Source organism: Argopecten irradians, chromosome 6 (assembly GCF_041381155.1).
Source record: "Argopecten irradians isolate NY chromosome 6, Ai_NY, whole genome shotgun sequence".
Classification (NCBI taxonomy): domain Eukaryota; kingdom Metazoa; phylum Mollusca; class Bivalvia; order Pectinida; family Pectinidae; genus Argopecten; species Argopecten irradians.
The window spans coordinates 20,203,495-20,220,300 of record NC_091139.1 but is presented as its reverse complement, the minus strand read 5'-3'; the positions used below and the strand labels follow the sequence as shown (position 1 = coordinate 20,220,300).

Below are 16,806 nucleotides of genomic sequence, written 5' to 3'. Positions count from 1 at the left end.
AATTTGTAAATATATGTAAAAACGTATAAATTTTAACAATTGTAATGAGGTTGTGATAGCACACATGTATCAAACGTTTTATCAAGCGATTAACTTTTGAGACGACCCCCGTCAGAGTTCACATTCACAGCTTATTCTCACATTCGCTCAGATCAGTTGGTGGAAAAGTCTATTTTGATGAAATCCATCCAAGAATGAAGGAGGAGTAGGATTTTAAACCTAAAATTCAGAAAATTTCCCCTTTTGCGACCCCACCACTCAGCCCCTAGGAGTCGGACCAGGCTCATTTATATAAAAAAAGGTTGTCTTTCCCAAATGATGTTTCACACCAAATATGGATGGAATCCATCCAAAGATGAAGGAGGAGTAGGACTTTAAGCTAAACTTAGAAAAAAATCACCTTTTTGGGCCCTGTCAATCTGCTCCTAAGGGTCGGAGCAGGCTCATTTATATAAAATATGATTGCCCTTTTTCAAAAATGATTCAAAACAAATTTGGTTGCTATCCATCCAAGAATGAAGGAGGAGTAAGATTTTAAAGCTTAAATTAAACAAATTTCCCCTTTTGGGGCCCCGCCCCTCTGCCCCTAGGGGTCGGATCTACCTCATTTATATAAATATAATTGTCCTTCCCTAATGATGTGCCACACCAAATATGGATGTAATCCACTTAAGGGTTAAGGAGAAGTAGGCATTTGTATAAATAGTCTTACGGACGACGCACGGCGCACGGCGGACGGCGCACGACGACGGACGAAGCACGATGACAATAGGTCATCCTAACCTTCGGTCAGATGACCTAAAAAAGTCACTTAAAAATGGTTCATATAAAACTGAGATAAGACTTTTTTGAAATATTGAAGGAATGAGCAGATCTTCAAAATGGTTCCAAATGCAATTGTATAAGAACGAAAGGAAGGACGTACGGACAGACCACTGACTAATGACTATTTAAATATGTTAATGGTAGAAAAGTTTAATGGAAAATATTCAAATCTAGATAAGAACCTTCAAATAATGCAGCTATTCCAATGATGCATGTTGCTTTTCTAATATGTCGTGGAAGGAAAGCTGATTATTACCGTCTACAATCAGTAGCTATATAAACTCAAGAAATGTTAATGTTCTATAATAATACTTACTCTGTGAGTTTTCCCTGTACTTGTTTTTAGTCGTATTCTGTCTACGTCTAGATAATCAAAAAATACATTTTCAACATGGTGAGTTTTACTGTTTAATCTAAATCAGTTGAGGTATGAGTGAATAACAAATCTGATTTTAATTGAATGTTTCAATGGGACTAATTCAAATAATAAATGATACCTGGTAACATTTATGCGGGACTATTGTTTTATTGGTGATGTATGATGACGTCAAAAGATTATATCCCGCGCTTACGGCATTTCAAATGGAAGATTACAAAGAGTTACCACTACTGGAGTATACTAATCCCGCACAAACGTTAACGGGTAACACATGGTACGTGAATGAGTCTCATTTGCTGACGTACAAGTATTGTAAACTTTCACGTTATAGCATCATAACCGCATTAAACTGAATACGTTTATATTTGATGTTACGATAAACCAATATGGGTAGCAGTGTACAGTAAGACCGAATGGCCATGGGTTGAGATTTTTATTAAGCAGAAAGCCAATGATTTTAATACTATGCATGAAAAATTAGAAAATGTATAAGTGTGCTAAAATGGTGAATTCAATTTAGAGACTTATATACAGGCTTACACAATTTGTCATAAAGAAATTCAACAAAATGGATTCGAGATAAAAGTGGTTTAGGGGGTATCCGAATTTGCTCCTAAGACGGAAATCAAAGTACTGAAAGTACTGAGAGCTTAAGGCAAGTGAAGAAATTTAATTTGCAGGTATTCAGATGAGTAGACATAAAAAACAAGTGTTAGCTACCCAAAAAGCTAAGAAGGCTACCATACAGTATTGTTTATTAGGAAGCAATGATAGGAAAGCTTGACAAATTGTTCTTTTCACAGTTACCTAGGGTAGCTGCCATAGTTCTTATTCTCATTTTTGAATAATGATAATTCAAATGCTTTCACATTCAATGTAAAAGATTATCAACTTCATGATATTCATGAAAGGGCCACTAGGCTACCTTTCCGAAACAAAAAAAATTAAAAATCTTTTTATAACAATTATAATATAATAAATTGAAGTTTTGCCTTGTGGCGCAGAAATGGTCAACTAACCCATTGTAATTATGACGACGCCAGGAACATAATACAACCTGCGATATGAAACTTAACCTTTTATTTATTTCAATAAAGTTGTTCATAATGTGAAGAGGGCCTTTTCCTTATGCTAACAAGTTTTCCGTCAAATATACACTATACTGATATACATTTACATGTACTTGGACAAGTTGGTGAAATACATAGTATACAAGCATAACTTTTCGGTTAAAACTGTACTTTACTTTAGCGCATACAGATCCACAAATATCCCCTAAGTAAAGCCTAACTTTGTTTCAGCATCTCCCATGTACCGACAGTTTTTACAAGTAGGTCATGGCCATCTAGCGTACAGTACCAGTTAGGCTATATCTAGATGCTCCACGTGCTCCCGGCAATGTTTCTATTCAGTACGTGTAGCGACGCCTTATGTGATTTCTGAGAATAATGTCCAACAACCAGAAAAAACATTCAGACTTCTCTGGGTTTATCTAATGATAATTTGTTTGCAATGATTTCCCCACTGTTACCCCTTACACACATGAAATCTTCAACAACAAGTAACCAATTTTTTGTTGGCCCTGCAGGTAGGGCGTTAGAATTGTACCTGCTGCCCTTATTGCATGATCGTAAAAGGTGACTAAATTTAGGATCTTATCTTTTCTATTCTTCCTAACTTACTTTATCTTTCCCAATGCCTCCATTGGCACCGCCTCACTTTTGGCCTTGAGATGAGCGTTCGCCCCTGTGAGGAAGGCTCTGGGTTCTGTCCCCTGGCCGAGACAGACCAAAGTCTATAAAAGTTGTAGTTTCCGCTCCTGCTTAGCGTTCAGCATAAGGGGAGTGGGACGACTGGTTTGCCCGTTGTCAGTATAATGTGACCGGGTGGGGTGTGTTGCTTGGTGTCTTCAGCGGCATGCTTCAGTGATATAGCACTATAAAAAGGGCAACAGTTCCACTATACAAGAAGACACAACATGAATTTACTGCAGTCTCCCAGCCTCGCACAACATTCACGCAACACACTGCATACATAGGAGGCCATAGCTGTTAATAGGACGTTAATTAATCAAACAAACAACACACGTAAATCATTTGGGAAAGCCAATCAAAGTGCAGTGATAGGGAAGGCCACGCGCCCTGCGCCATACGCGCATTTGTTGGATAAATGACGCATCAAAAAACATACTTAGACATTTTGATTGATCATCGGTAAGATATTATGGTTTTTGAGACGGACCCCGGTTTCTAAACACGATGACGTAAGGTCTTTTTTATTAGTTCCCCACCCGCTGATTTGTCAAATGTATACAGAGGTTATATGACATGTATTACAAACCACTAATGCATTGAAATATCGAGTTTTTATTATCGTTTTTTAAGAAAATGTAACTATTTATCGTGTTCTGCCTTCGAGTGTAAGCGTTTTTCATCTAAATAAGCGACTTGTCACGTGACACTCAGCAATGGTATAAGCGGTCCGATGTAAACAAAGATGTCATAACGCAAAATCTGATACTGTTCAGGGAGTTCCCTGCGTTAGAACCTAGATGTAAATCTGATACTGTACTTGCTGGTCGAAATCATCTATGAGAGATAATTTCCATTCTTTTCACTCAACAGCTTGAAAGCGACAGAGACAATTTCTTTAGCATCCCCCCGATGTGGTCGATCACATTCACGTAACTTTATCTGAAGAACACCTGAACAACGCAACCACGTGCATTACGCTAGTAATCTTCAACATCCCTTCCGTATTTGGAGACAGAAACAGTAAAATTCTTAAGCGTTCATTTCGTTTTGTTTCTACATTAAATAAATTGGTCTTTGGGTCGGTATATGAACTACATACCACTTATGTTTCTGATTTTGTATTTGACAAACAATGACGCATGAAGTGAACTAGGTAACATGTCTGTGTATTTCTGCTAACATACATATAATCAATGTTTTGTTTTACAACAAGAAAAAAAAAAGTTTAATATTACTTCTAATTTTGAAGCAGTTTCTGGTTAAATTATCAGTTAACAAATTCATCTGCTAGCATTATTTACTTATTTGCTGAATCAACAGTACACTGACTAATGAGTGACTAATAAAACATTGATGATACATGCTGATGTTAATTTTTGTTTTCGCCTCAATGTCCCTAGAAAATGTTGTTTTGGCGCATTGTCTGATCAAATGTCCCATCGAAATTTTTATTTCAAGGGGACATAGTCGCATAGTAACAAATCTCCTTCCCTATCACTGAAGTGAACTGTGTTTAATTATGTTTATTCAAAAATACTTGAATAAAATAACATAGCATAACATAACAAAACATTATTTTTATTTTACTCTTTAGTGATACATGTCCATCTGAACGTATGCTTTTTGATATGTTTTTACATACCGTAAATCTGTTCAATTGCAAATTTACTTGAAACCTGCAGTCCGCTAATTATGTCATGTTCATCATTAGATGTTTTGCAACACTACGGTCAATTAGACAGAATTGTAACCCTAGATCTGACGACAAAGTTGTCTAGAGCTTTATATATCTGCCATTGCAGCTAGTTAATATATGCCCGGTATTATTTCACTGCTTCTTGATAATCTCAATTCTTCAACATTTTGAGTCTGCTGTGGATGGCTAGCAAATATTGGGTCCTGTTATTTTAGAATTTAACAAAATATGCAATAATTTCAATAAAAAGTTATAGAGTCCTCTAACATAAACTTAAAGAATTTTGTTAAGTTCAAGTCAGTTGTGGAGTCTTGTTTACAAGTAATTTGAGTTAATATATTAGCATCATTTTTAATCTTTTTATTTTTAATTTTTATCAATATTTTAAGCTCATGTTTCCAGTTTTTAAATCAGAGATAATAATTGTCTTAATAAAATCTAGCCTTATTAGTGATTACACTTGTCTCATAAAACTTCATATACACACATGTATATTATGTACAAATGTATTGTGTATGCATGATTGTGTAACAGGAGAGGAGAAAATGTAGCGGCCAGACCGGGATTCAAACCCGGGACCCTCAGAACACTAGCCGAGTGCTCTACCGACTGAGCTACCTGGTCTCCGATGATTGACCCAGTCCAATCCTGCTACACTCCTCCCTCCTTTCTCGAAGTCTTCACCCTCGAAGACATACGAGAATCTTCCAAATACCACCAACGTGGGTTATTTAGTTGGGCGCCAATTTTGTAACAGGAGAGGAGAAAATGTAGCGGCCAGACCGGGATTCAAATCCGGGACCCTCAGAACACTAGCCGAGTGCTCTACTGACTGAGCTACCTGGTCACCAATGATCGACCCAGGTCAATCCCGCTACAATTGTATCTCTATATTGATTAGCTACTGTTGTAGCAGAGTCAGTCAGAAGGTGATATCTTTTCCTCTACAACAGTAGCTATATATTAATTGATTACATCAATATGCTAATTCATTGTCATGTATGTTACACACTATACAAAATCCTACATACTGTTATGTTTTGTGATGTGACACTCCATTACCAGTACGGTATCAATATGGACAATTTGGCAAATTAAATCTGTTACACCTACTGAATTAAATGCATTAAATTGTATGTCATAAAATAATGCTAGCAGTTAATTTTTGTCAACTTCGAATTTGAAAAGGAAACTGCCCCAAAATATAAAGTAATGTTCTTGTTCTTGTAATAAAATAAAACATCTATATCACATACGTTAGCAGAAATACACAGAGACACGTAAGTTCACTTCATGTGTAATTTATTTACTGTAGACAGGTATAAGCAAAACGAAATGAACACTTACGATTTTTGCTGTTTCTGTGTCCAAATACGAATGGAATGTTGTAGGCCTTGATTATTGCCACACGGGTCGTGTTGGGGAAGTACCCGGGTACCCGTCAAAATACACGTAGGAACCATGTGTAGGCTTCCCGGCCGGGCATCCGTCAAAATACTGACGAAACATACTGATACTGAGTGTTAGATGTCTGTGTAAACGTAAAATTCAGTAACAAGAAGTACAAAATAGCACTCTTTTGTTCTATTTTACTCACAAAGGATGACACTTCATCTGCTAACGACATGTTCACAAGCAACATTGTTGCAATTCTTATTTCCCATGATCGGAGAAGTGATCATGAATGGCGCACATGTTTACTTTCACTATCGGTATGCTGTATATGACAACACCAGAGGCTATCCGAATGAAGACTACGTCACTCTTTTGTACTTCCTGTTGCGCATGTGCGGTAAACAACATCTGTCACGGACATTCTGGGCTCTGTCAGCTTGTTACATTACGATTGTATGATGTTACCGATTGATATTAAATTGATATACCAATGCCATTTGCAGTATTGGAGAATAAATCTCTCACATTTCATTATGATTACATTGAAATTTGCTCCATCTGAAGATCGCCCCAAACAACATCGGTAAAATTGTACCACTAAGCTAACTCACGAAGTTGATACGTTCACATAGGAATACGTTCACATACTGTAGGAATACATGTCGAGTATCTAGGTACGGATCGGATACTTAAATTCGGGTACACGAGGACAAAATTTAGTACCCATACCAACCCTACTTATACATACTTAAATCCTGTCAATTCCTTTATTTAGTGTTATCTAAACTAGAAGTTCATCATATATGCAAATGATTGGCGAGAATTTAGGTCATCGATCGCTATCATTCATGCAAATTATTCTCACTATTTTCCATTAATAGACAATGATATTATAGCTTTGGACACATTTTTGAAACTATAACACTTAAGGAAATACTACGGATTTTTTTTCATGCAATCATAATTACACCATGACAGCATATTTGCTTTAGAAAGCGGATTTTTTGGACCTGAGGTGTAGTACTTTTTCACGCTAGGTGGTGTCGTAGTCGAAAAGGCATTTCCAGTATTTCCGGTATCGCAGGCAATGACAATACGCTGTAAGGCTATATAGCCTTAAGCGTAAAAATAAATAAGAGCATTCAGTACTTTAATTGATTAGCCGCGGTACGAGGTAAAGATTGCTCAAAAGTTTAATAATATACCTATGTCGAAATAGGCTCAGATCCGCTATCACGACAGTGATGCTTGGTTTTAATCTGTATTCAAGAAAAAAATTCTAGTAGAAGGGGTGTAATTTTGGGTTGAAAATGCCAATTTTTTGCAATTTTTCAAAGAAAAAAATGTGGTTACCATGGGTTTTACAGGCTCACAAAACAACAAAATACAGATTTCTCCACAAATGAACTCTGCATGACAATTGCAAATGTTGTGTAGATTAAAAATATATATACTATTATATAGGTGTTATTTAAGGTTAAAAAGCTGTGTCGTGTACATCATTAAAGCCTGCACATTATTTTGCTGAATTTTTCAAATCTACTGTACACTGCTACCATGGGGGTTTAGTTATCATTAATACCATTACCTGTATACAGGATAATTTTTGTGTTTGTTTACTTTTTCAAACACTTATTGCGTCTCTGCTTTCGCCTAGTAAAAGCGGCAGCGTCATTATTTTTTGGTACGCATTGATGAGTCTTTTCAAATTGCTTTTTAAAAATTATTGAAAGAAGAATAAATATATATAGGTATCATAAAAATTAAACCTCTTCTGAATCAGTAGAATGACAGAACCAAGAACAGCAACAATGGCGACCACAGAGGTTCCCACAACTGCCCCGATCACAGTTCCGCTACTTGAGGCAACATGGATCTCATCCGAGTGTGGGCTATCTGTGAGTTTATGGTCAAATGATATTTGGTATTAGTTTTTAAACAATTTTGCGTAAGGAAATTGATAGCAGTAAATACTTGAAAACATTTTGAATACGATTGATACGATTTTTTTTATGGAAGTCTTACAATTAATATCAATATCAAACTTAACAGCAATACGTCATCGCTAAACTAAAATATTCCCTGCTGCTCTGAGTGAATAAAAAAAACAAAAGATTATTGTATCAAAATTATTATCGACAATGCTTTGTATGTGATCTACCTGAATGACATGTTTCGCCGAAGTAACCATCTTCACAGCCATGTGCGCATGCTCCTGTTGCATGGTTACAAACTGTCATATTGAAACATTGTCCACACGTGGAGTTACAACGTTGTCCATAAAGTAGCCTAGGACATTCTGTATAATATAAAACTCAATCAGACAACCCTGTCTAAAAAGTAGCCTAGGACATTCTGTATAATATAAAACACAATGAAGACAACCCTGTCTATAAAGTAGCCTAGGACATTTTGTATAATATAAAACACAATGAAGACAACCCTGTCCATAAAGTAGCCTTGGACATTCTATATAGAACAAAACAGATTACACATATTTAATGTAAAGCAAGTAGTCTTGCTATGAACAAATATCTTAGGTACAAACATGAGATGTCTAAATGATGTACATCATTATAAAAAAACATCAGCACTATGAAACAATTACCTGCTTTAAAAAAATTACAAAAGAATTTCACAAATGTCATACAAAAGTTACATTTTTACAGAAAATTTGGTCGTCTCGGACTAAGACTTTAATGATATATATTAAATGAAGGGAAAAGAGCGATAGCGAGTTATCGTTCTTGAACGAAATGTTTACACGGCTAATTAAACTTTATTTACTTTCACTACAGGTTGGTCCGGTCCAGCCTGGTAGACATCCGGATGCAGAACAGTTTCCTGTGACATGACTACATTCAACGTCCTTACAGTGGCATTGTTCAGTACAATTTGCACCAAAGTACCCTGATTTGCATTCTGAATTAAAACACACATCATGCATTCAAATCCAACAACTACATCACATCGATCAATGCTAGTTAAGTTACAAATATATATTTCAGTCGTTGGGAGCCACAATTGTAAAAAATAGTCGTTGGGAGCCACAATTGTAAAAAATAGCAAAAGGAACTAAAATCGAAACCTAATTAAGGTGAATGAGAAGCCATTACATGGTCCTATTAGGTGGCTGTTTTCTAGAGATAATGTAAAGCATATATTGAGGATCACCTGAACGATTGTCCAGTGTCGTGATAACTTAAAATGAGATAATTTATCATAAATTTATCGATAACACATTAAACATTAATACTTTTTACAATATTCGTTTAACATTATCTGTAGTAATCAAAGACAAAAGGACAATCAACATGTTACCAATCTTATTTTCAATAATTGTGTTGTACTGACTTTCACTACAGGTAATACCAAGGTATCCATCACTACAACCACCTGCCGAGGAACAGTTCCCACTAAAGCGGCTACATCCGGGCATCTTACAATGACAGGTGAAGCTACAGTCCTCCCCAAATTGGTTTTCAGGACATTCTGAGTTTGAGAAAAGAGAATAATATTCACATGACAGAATATTAGCTTTCTGCTCGCTAAAATGTACAATTTGAAAACGTTTTAACAGAATAAAAATGTATTCTTATGCCATACATGCATACGATGTTGTGCTAAACATGCTATACAATTTGTTTAATGCTGATTAATTGACTGAATTTTCGTTTGTATTTTTGAAATACGGTCGAAATCCCATACTCATTAACATTTGTGCCCATGCAATGCTAGCACTTTGATATTACATGCTAAAAGTAACTGCTGTCATAGTTACTGTAAAACACATGTGCTTTTTAAAGTAACTTACGTGTTGAGCATGACGTCCCCATCCACCCTTTCTGACATCCGGGTACCGCACATGTTCCATCAATATGATTACATCCTCCTTGCGTCCTACATCTGCATTGTGAGGCGCACTGTTTTCCAAAATTTGGAGCAACACATTCTGGAATAAAATCATAACATGTGTTACAGTGAACTTAATGCTTACTTATATATCATGTAATCGACTATACAAAATGTATTTACCATTGCTAGCAAGGCATTTTATTTTAGAATAAATTGATATGATATGTTACATATCTATGTAAAATATTTTTTACTTGAATGTTAAAAGCAAGTCACTGATGTCAACATAAATCTAAAGGTTGCACTACGTCATAGTATTATGTTACCTTGACTACAGGAGTCTCCATACCAACCATCCAGACAGCCCTTATTTGGAGATGTACATATACCAGTAGCCCTGTGACATCCTGGCTCAGCGCAATGACATAACATATTACACCCACTCCCAAATTCACCTTCAGAACAAGCTGTGAAAATAGATATACAGTATTTAAAGAATATCTAAAATTTCAAACCTTTGTGGCAAAAAGAAATCCCAGAGTTTCTACATAACTTCTAGGGAATAAAATGGATAATCACTGTGAAAAATATATTTAAGTGCACGGTAACATTTACGTACTCCTTTGAAACTAGTCGGATGCGTAAATGCTCGTATTTAGCTAAAAACGAAGAGATCTCATCATATTTGAAGGCGATCCAACACCTGTATATGGAGATGTTTTGGAGCTATTTTTCCAAGCATATTCTATACTGTGTCAAATTTCGCTTATTAAATTAAAGCGTTTTTTTTCCGTTTATCTTATGTTTATTAGTAACATCAAAAATTATCGATCTCGTTTTCATTCCAATTTTTAAAACTTAAAAGTCGTTTCGAATAGGTACTGGGCCTTTCTTAATAAAAAAAAATTAGCGTCAATAGAAGCCATGATATATTACACATAACATTGTTTAGTAGCTATCTTACTAAAGTTACATGACTGTCCTTTCCAACCAGCCGTACACCCGGGTATGATACAGTGGCCCGTTACAGGATTACAGCCTGTAGTATTACAGTAACAGGAGCTGGAGCAGTTCTCGCCAAACCTTGTGTTTATGCAAGCTGAAAAACATATCCAAATAGCAATAGTCAAATAAATAGTGACTTTTGAAACCCATCATTGGCGAGAAAGCGTAAGGTCAACCTTGTATTAGTAAAGTCGATGGTATACGAAACTCGATTAACAAAGATAACAATGCAAAAAAGAAAAACATAAAGGTCCCATAAATTAACAAAAAAATATGTTTATTAAGGGGACATCGATGAAATGATATCGTGTTCTTACAATTCCTCTTACAATTTTCATAATGATTAAAACTGCAAATTTTGGGATCAGTCAATATTCGAATAGACTGAAAGACATGAAAATGAGAAATGAAATATTGAAACTGAAAATTATATACACACGTACCTATTTATTTTCGTGGCAACTTAATTACCCGGGTTTTTTTTGTCTAAAGCCGTTTTGGCTCTAATTTGCGTTTATTTACATTTTCACTGCTGTCCCACTATACAACCTAACCAAGCGCATTTGGCAGTCATATAGACTATGAACTTCAATCGCTTATTATGACGTCATTATCATTGTGACGTCACAATTATCGTGCCAGCGATCACGGAAAACGGCTGTCCAAAGGGTTGTTCTATCCTTGACGATAATGAATGATTTATTCATTATAGATGCAAAATCCCTTGGTAACATGAAATTGTAACCAAATGTAAATATAAGCTATGAACGTCTTTCAGTTGGCATTCATAGCCAAAATGAATGCCAACTGGACAGATGCAAATTCAACATGAAGCCGTAGCGCGCTTCATTTGAAGTTGTCTTCGCCCAGTTGTCATCCATATGGGCTATGAATGCCAACTGAAATACGTTCGGCGAAATTCAATAGCACAGTTTATAGTAGATAAAATACCATGAAGTGTTACACTAATTATACCCATCCAGAAATCCCAAGGTTTTAAATGCTACATATACTTACCCTTATCGCAGCTTGTACCAGAATAACCAGCTAGACAACCCTGTAGTTGACAGACTCCATTCCTGTTATCACATCCTGGCGACTTACAGTGACACGTCTGTACACAATTTTCTCCAAAGGTAACTTGGGAACAAGCTTTGAATAGAATATATACTATAGATAATTTACTAATTTACTAGGATTTAGTGTGTTGACGGTTCTTCTGGTTTTTGCAGACTCACATGCGCCGTTCAATGCCGACTCAATCTGGCATAAATCAAAATCGAGCATATGAAGTATTGTGCGGCCATTCTTTCGGTAACTCTTAACATACAACGCCTATTCTAATTGATTCACCCATTATTTATGACCGTCCCCAAAATGTTACTCTACAAAGACCTCGATATCACGATATACTTGGACCATCTTCTAATAAGTGTTGTGTAAATTGTGACCATTTACGTTCTATCCATATGTACGTATGTAACTGGGGAGTAGCAAACAGTAAACCATTCAATATAGGGAGATAGTATTGGGACCTACACATGGTTCACGCCCAATGTATTATATAAAAATAACATGGAAAATAATATTAGGTGTGAACAATTTCGTTATTTTTCATGGTCACTATATTAAACCATAAACATTAATATACAAAAAATATACTATAATACAATCGCCGCTAGTAACCACAAGGCCGCTAGTAACCACAAGGTATTTCTACCCACGAAATAATGAGACTTCTATGTATGTCTATAGTGTTACATGTGTGATATATATGGTGTCACAACCATTCATTGTGTTTATGATACTGTGTATGTACATTGTAATAGCTTTTAAAGCATACAATTTACCAGTAATCTGACTCAGCAAATTATAGCACTGCAATTGATTTAGCGCAATGAACGTGAGTGCATAAAGCGCTAAAATTAGAATCAGAAGAAAGCCTGCAGAAGGCAGCAGTAACTTACATTGATTACAATATATTCCGTCCCAGCCCGCGTAACAATATGAAGAATCACAAACTCCAGTGTCTGGGTCACAGCCATGTTTACAGTTGCTGCACGAGTTCTGGCACTGGTCTCCATATTTATATCTAAAACAACCTGGAAATATTTGAAATGTCCGACATAAACGTTGGAGCACGTGATTTACGTTTCTCACAGTAATTTGCTTTCAAACATACTCGTCATGTGTCAAAAATTGTTTTTAAAAACACCTTTAAATGTAGCTTCATTGATACTTGTATCCATTCACGACCTTTAGGTCGAGTGTTTTAAAGACAGACCTGGAATGAACCAAAACAAACGTCGCTCAATTTCTATTTTACCTTAAATCAAATCTACTTTGAGAAAGCATCACAAAATGTTTTCTGTATTGCCACAAGAATACACAATTATTATCATCCTTGCATTAAGGAATGTTCATGGAACAAAGACCTCGAGTCAAATCGAAGATGTAACTCCAATGAAAACATAAATTTATACCATCATCACAACAAGAACAGATAATGAATATGATTTCATCACAGTTTAAATCAGTTACTACATGTGAAATACAGCATTAAATCAGATAACTACCATACACGTCTATTTCACACACATCCATGTACGCCCAGACAGAATTCCGTGTGATGTATATCATTAAACTTTTGCCTGTCATATTACACGAGGTAATATTCTGTGTGATATTTAGGACTCCTTCCTCTACATCCCCATAGCATTTTATACCAGACGGTATTCCTGTTTCGTTTGATATCCAAAGCTGGTATCCATCAGCACGGTCTGGAAATAGAAAAGAACGCGGTTAAGAAAAGTGATCTCTCATACTCTTCATTATGTGATTGTTTGCTTTGTTTCGCTTAACATCCTATCCATAACCAAAATTTAAGGACGTACCATGTTGAAGAAGTGGAGGAAAGCCGAAGTACCCGTAGAAAAGCCACCACATGCGGCCAGGCCATGGCTACTATCCAACGTATCAGTGGGCTGGTGGTATTAAAATGTATGTTGAAGCACCTTACCACGACCCTTATCGTTTTATGAACAATCCATATATGTTAAGCGCGAACAATATTATTACATAGCTACATTTCTTGCCATATCAAGCCAAGTTGTCACTTATTCATAGAACAAAATATTGAGCCAAAAGAAATATCCATGGTATTTTATTTAATTATACACAACATTATTCATCTTACATATGATATATTTTAAACCTTATCTTACCTTTAATGAAATACCTCATATCTTTGATGATACACTGTTTACTGCAGAGTTTGATTGATACAAATTAATTTCAGTAAAAGCGTAATTACTTTAATTTCGTAAATAAATAACAATTAAAGTATACAAGTATTTACAATAAAAGACACAATTATAGGGAGTTTCCCCGTGCTTATCACTGGGGCATGATTTACTGAGTCATCTTATTGATTTTCAAGAAAAGGACATAACGTTATTCAAACACAAGGAAATTAACTTATTATCAATATCCTTCAACATTTCAAAATCCTGTCTTTTGTTGATATCTACTACTTTTGTAGTTCATTGTATTAAAAGGAACGAAATGAAGTTTACATTGAATTACAAATTCAGATCATTTTTATCTATATGTGATTCAATACATTAAGTACTACTATGTGGTTCATATTACGATTTGTCCATGTTGATATCGATTCATTGATGAAAATAGGTCGACTTACCTGCACTTCTGAATTGTATATCAATTTTCTGTATTCTTGCAAAGAGTGAAAATGTTCCTCTCCAATAAACAGATTTGTCTGCAAAAGAAGCCATACACCCACCAGTAGAGAATGGGCCATAATACCCGTCTATAGTCTTAGATACTGGGAATTGTGGGTTGGTTCCAGTGGAGTCCAAAGTCATCATGTTCTTCAGGTTCACTGTATGTAGGTATAAGATAACAAGTAATCATACGCATTTCCTAGAACCAGTTTATTGGAATTTCTTACTTTCTCACTTTATTTTGCTTTTCTTGATATGAAAATTATGACATATTTTCAGCATTTATGTATTGTTATAACCAAAGATAGCCGCATTTCGGCAATGGTATTTTCCGACCCAAGACTTTATCTGAAGTTGTATGCTAATTTCTTTTGTACTCACTAAAAATAGTAGCTTTAAATTTCATTTTACATAGTCAAATAGTCACATGTCGACTATTTTGTTGTTCAATACGTTCCGAAGAACAATATGAATCACTACATTAAAATTTATGGTCCAATAACTACGGACATATTGAAATTGGAACAGATCATCCGATCATGATGGTGAACCTAAAATAACCCCAGAAGCCACATGATGTGTGTATTGGTCGTGAATCGCTATTTTGTATGTTTCCTATTACATTGTTTAGCAGACATACTATCAATATATTTCGCTTATAATTACCCATAATACTGAAGTAGCTAAATTAACCCCGATGTTATTTACTCACTCGTATTCTACTATTGTTTCCTTGATTCCAGTCTCGCGAACCTACCTAGATTGCAATAATGTAAATCTACTATGATAGATAATATGAGGATTATATTAAATAACATAAGAGAATTCAGGCTTACCGCTCAAGTGAATCCCAGGCAATACGCTGAACCATATTATGGTGAATAAAACGGAAGCAGCGCCCGTAGAAGTGGCCATTTCTCAAAACTACATGTATGTTATTGGAATGGTCACAGCCAGTAGAACAAGGAAGTTATACTGTGCGTGTTCAACTATATAAAGCTGTTTGACATTATTGACCCTAATCGTTCTGCTTATCGGGAATATCCAATTACGAGGAAATACCTAGGTGGACCTAATAATAATATTCGTGTTGATTACCAATGATAGTGTGATAGTTTTCCTAGTGCCTGTAAAGCCGTGATATTAAGAATGTACCGAAGACAATCTATGTGTGTTCAATAAAAAGCATTCATCTGTGAAGAAGTTTTCGGTCACAATGTCAGATGTATATATATGTGATCATAATCTTCTGTACACGTATTTCTTCTGACGTTCAAAACCATGGGATTTTCTTTATTGTTAAAGCCCCAATAGTCTTCAAATGGCCATAATATAAATAGCGCGTAATACAAACCAATTAAACAATAATAAACTTTACATGCAGCAGGTTGTAATTTATTATGTTCTTCTAAGTGTATCTAGTTCATTGGTGTGATTCGGTGTTAATTATATAATTGGTATAAATGTTGAACTCAAATATAGGTTAATTGCTCGAAAGAAATACTTTCCATTCCTATGAGTCAGATTTAGTAGTTTCATCTCTACTCGAATAAGGATGTTTAGTTTTCATTTGGGATTGAAGAAGTTGGGATTTGTATGATGGTATGTAGCCAATAAAACTCTTCCGGAACACATGGTTCTGTGGGTTATATTTCTGCCCTCGCTAAATAAATTTTTTATTACTATTTCTTGTCGTACTACATGTACTAAATAACATAAAACTTTCTCTATTCTCTATGTAGAAATTTCGATGTTTCTTGAATTCAATTTTACCTCGATAAAAAACATACCGAATTTTCTATATTATTGGATATTAAACCAGTAAAATTCTTACCCAAGAAAATAATAAAAACTTCCAAATATCGAAAGAATGCACTCAAGGACATTTTATGTTATATGGTAAATATAACCACTGTATGTTGCTTGTCTGACTAAGTAGTCGAAGCGTCAAGCAGCAACATCAATTTTTAAGCACACAACCGGGTAATATACAAATATCGAACTTTCTTCAGGTTGATACGGTGATTTATCAACTCGAGAAAGTGATAGTACCCGTGGCCGTAACATTAATTTTTGAAGCACACAACTGGATAAAACAAAATATCTAAGGTTTTAAATTCTGGGGAAAACTGGTATGGTCTATATGTTATCAAT

The 16,806-nt window shown here is 35.4% G+C and overlaps 1 protein-coding gene across 3 annotated transcripts in view; it reads right to left on the bottom strand.

The window, feature by feature from the left end:
• The window catches only part of LOC138325272 (receptor-type tyrosine-protein phosphatase alpha-like), a 32,303-nt gene extending 16,655 nt beyond the window's left edge, over positions 1 to 15,648 (bottom strand). For 2 of the 3 annotated variants that reach the window (XM_069270818.1, XM_069270819.1), the window contains exons 1-13: positions 15,489 to 15,648; positions 14,610 to 14,810; positions 13,486 to 13,689; positions 12,877 to 13,011; positions 11,927 to 12,061; positions 10,869 to 11,003; positions 10,231 to 10,371; positions 9,864 to 10,001; positions 9,404 to 9,541; positions 8,837 to 8,971; positions 8,211 to 8,348; positions 7,819 to 7,945; positions 1,142 to 1,188 (exon numbers count right to left, since the gene is read on the bottom strand). In XM_069270818.1, the coding sequence (XP_069126919.1) occupies positions 1,142 to 1,188; positions 7,819 to 7,945; positions 8,211 to 8,348; positions 8,837 to 8,971; positions 9,404 to 9,541; positions 9,864 to 10,001; positions 10,231 to 10,371; positions 10,869 to 11,003; positions 11,927 to 12,061; positions 12,877 to 13,011; positions 13,486 to 13,689; positions 14,610 to 14,810; positions 15,489 to 15,567 (1,753 nt within the window). In that variant the 5' untranslated portion in view covers positions 15,568 to 15,648. The remainder of the gene's footprint in view (positions 1 to 1,141; positions 1,189 to 7,818; positions 7,946 to 8,210; positions 8,349 to 8,836; positions 8,972 to 9,403; positions 9,542 to 9,863; positions 10,002 to 10,230; positions 10,372 to 10,868; positions 11,004 to 11,926; positions 12,062 to 12,876; positions 13,012 to 13,485; positions 13,690 to 14,609; positions 14,811 to 15,488) is intronic. The other variant, XM_069270820.1, reaches the window with a different exon arrangement.
• Between the last annotated feature and the right edge of the window lie 1,158 nt (positions 15,649 to 16,806).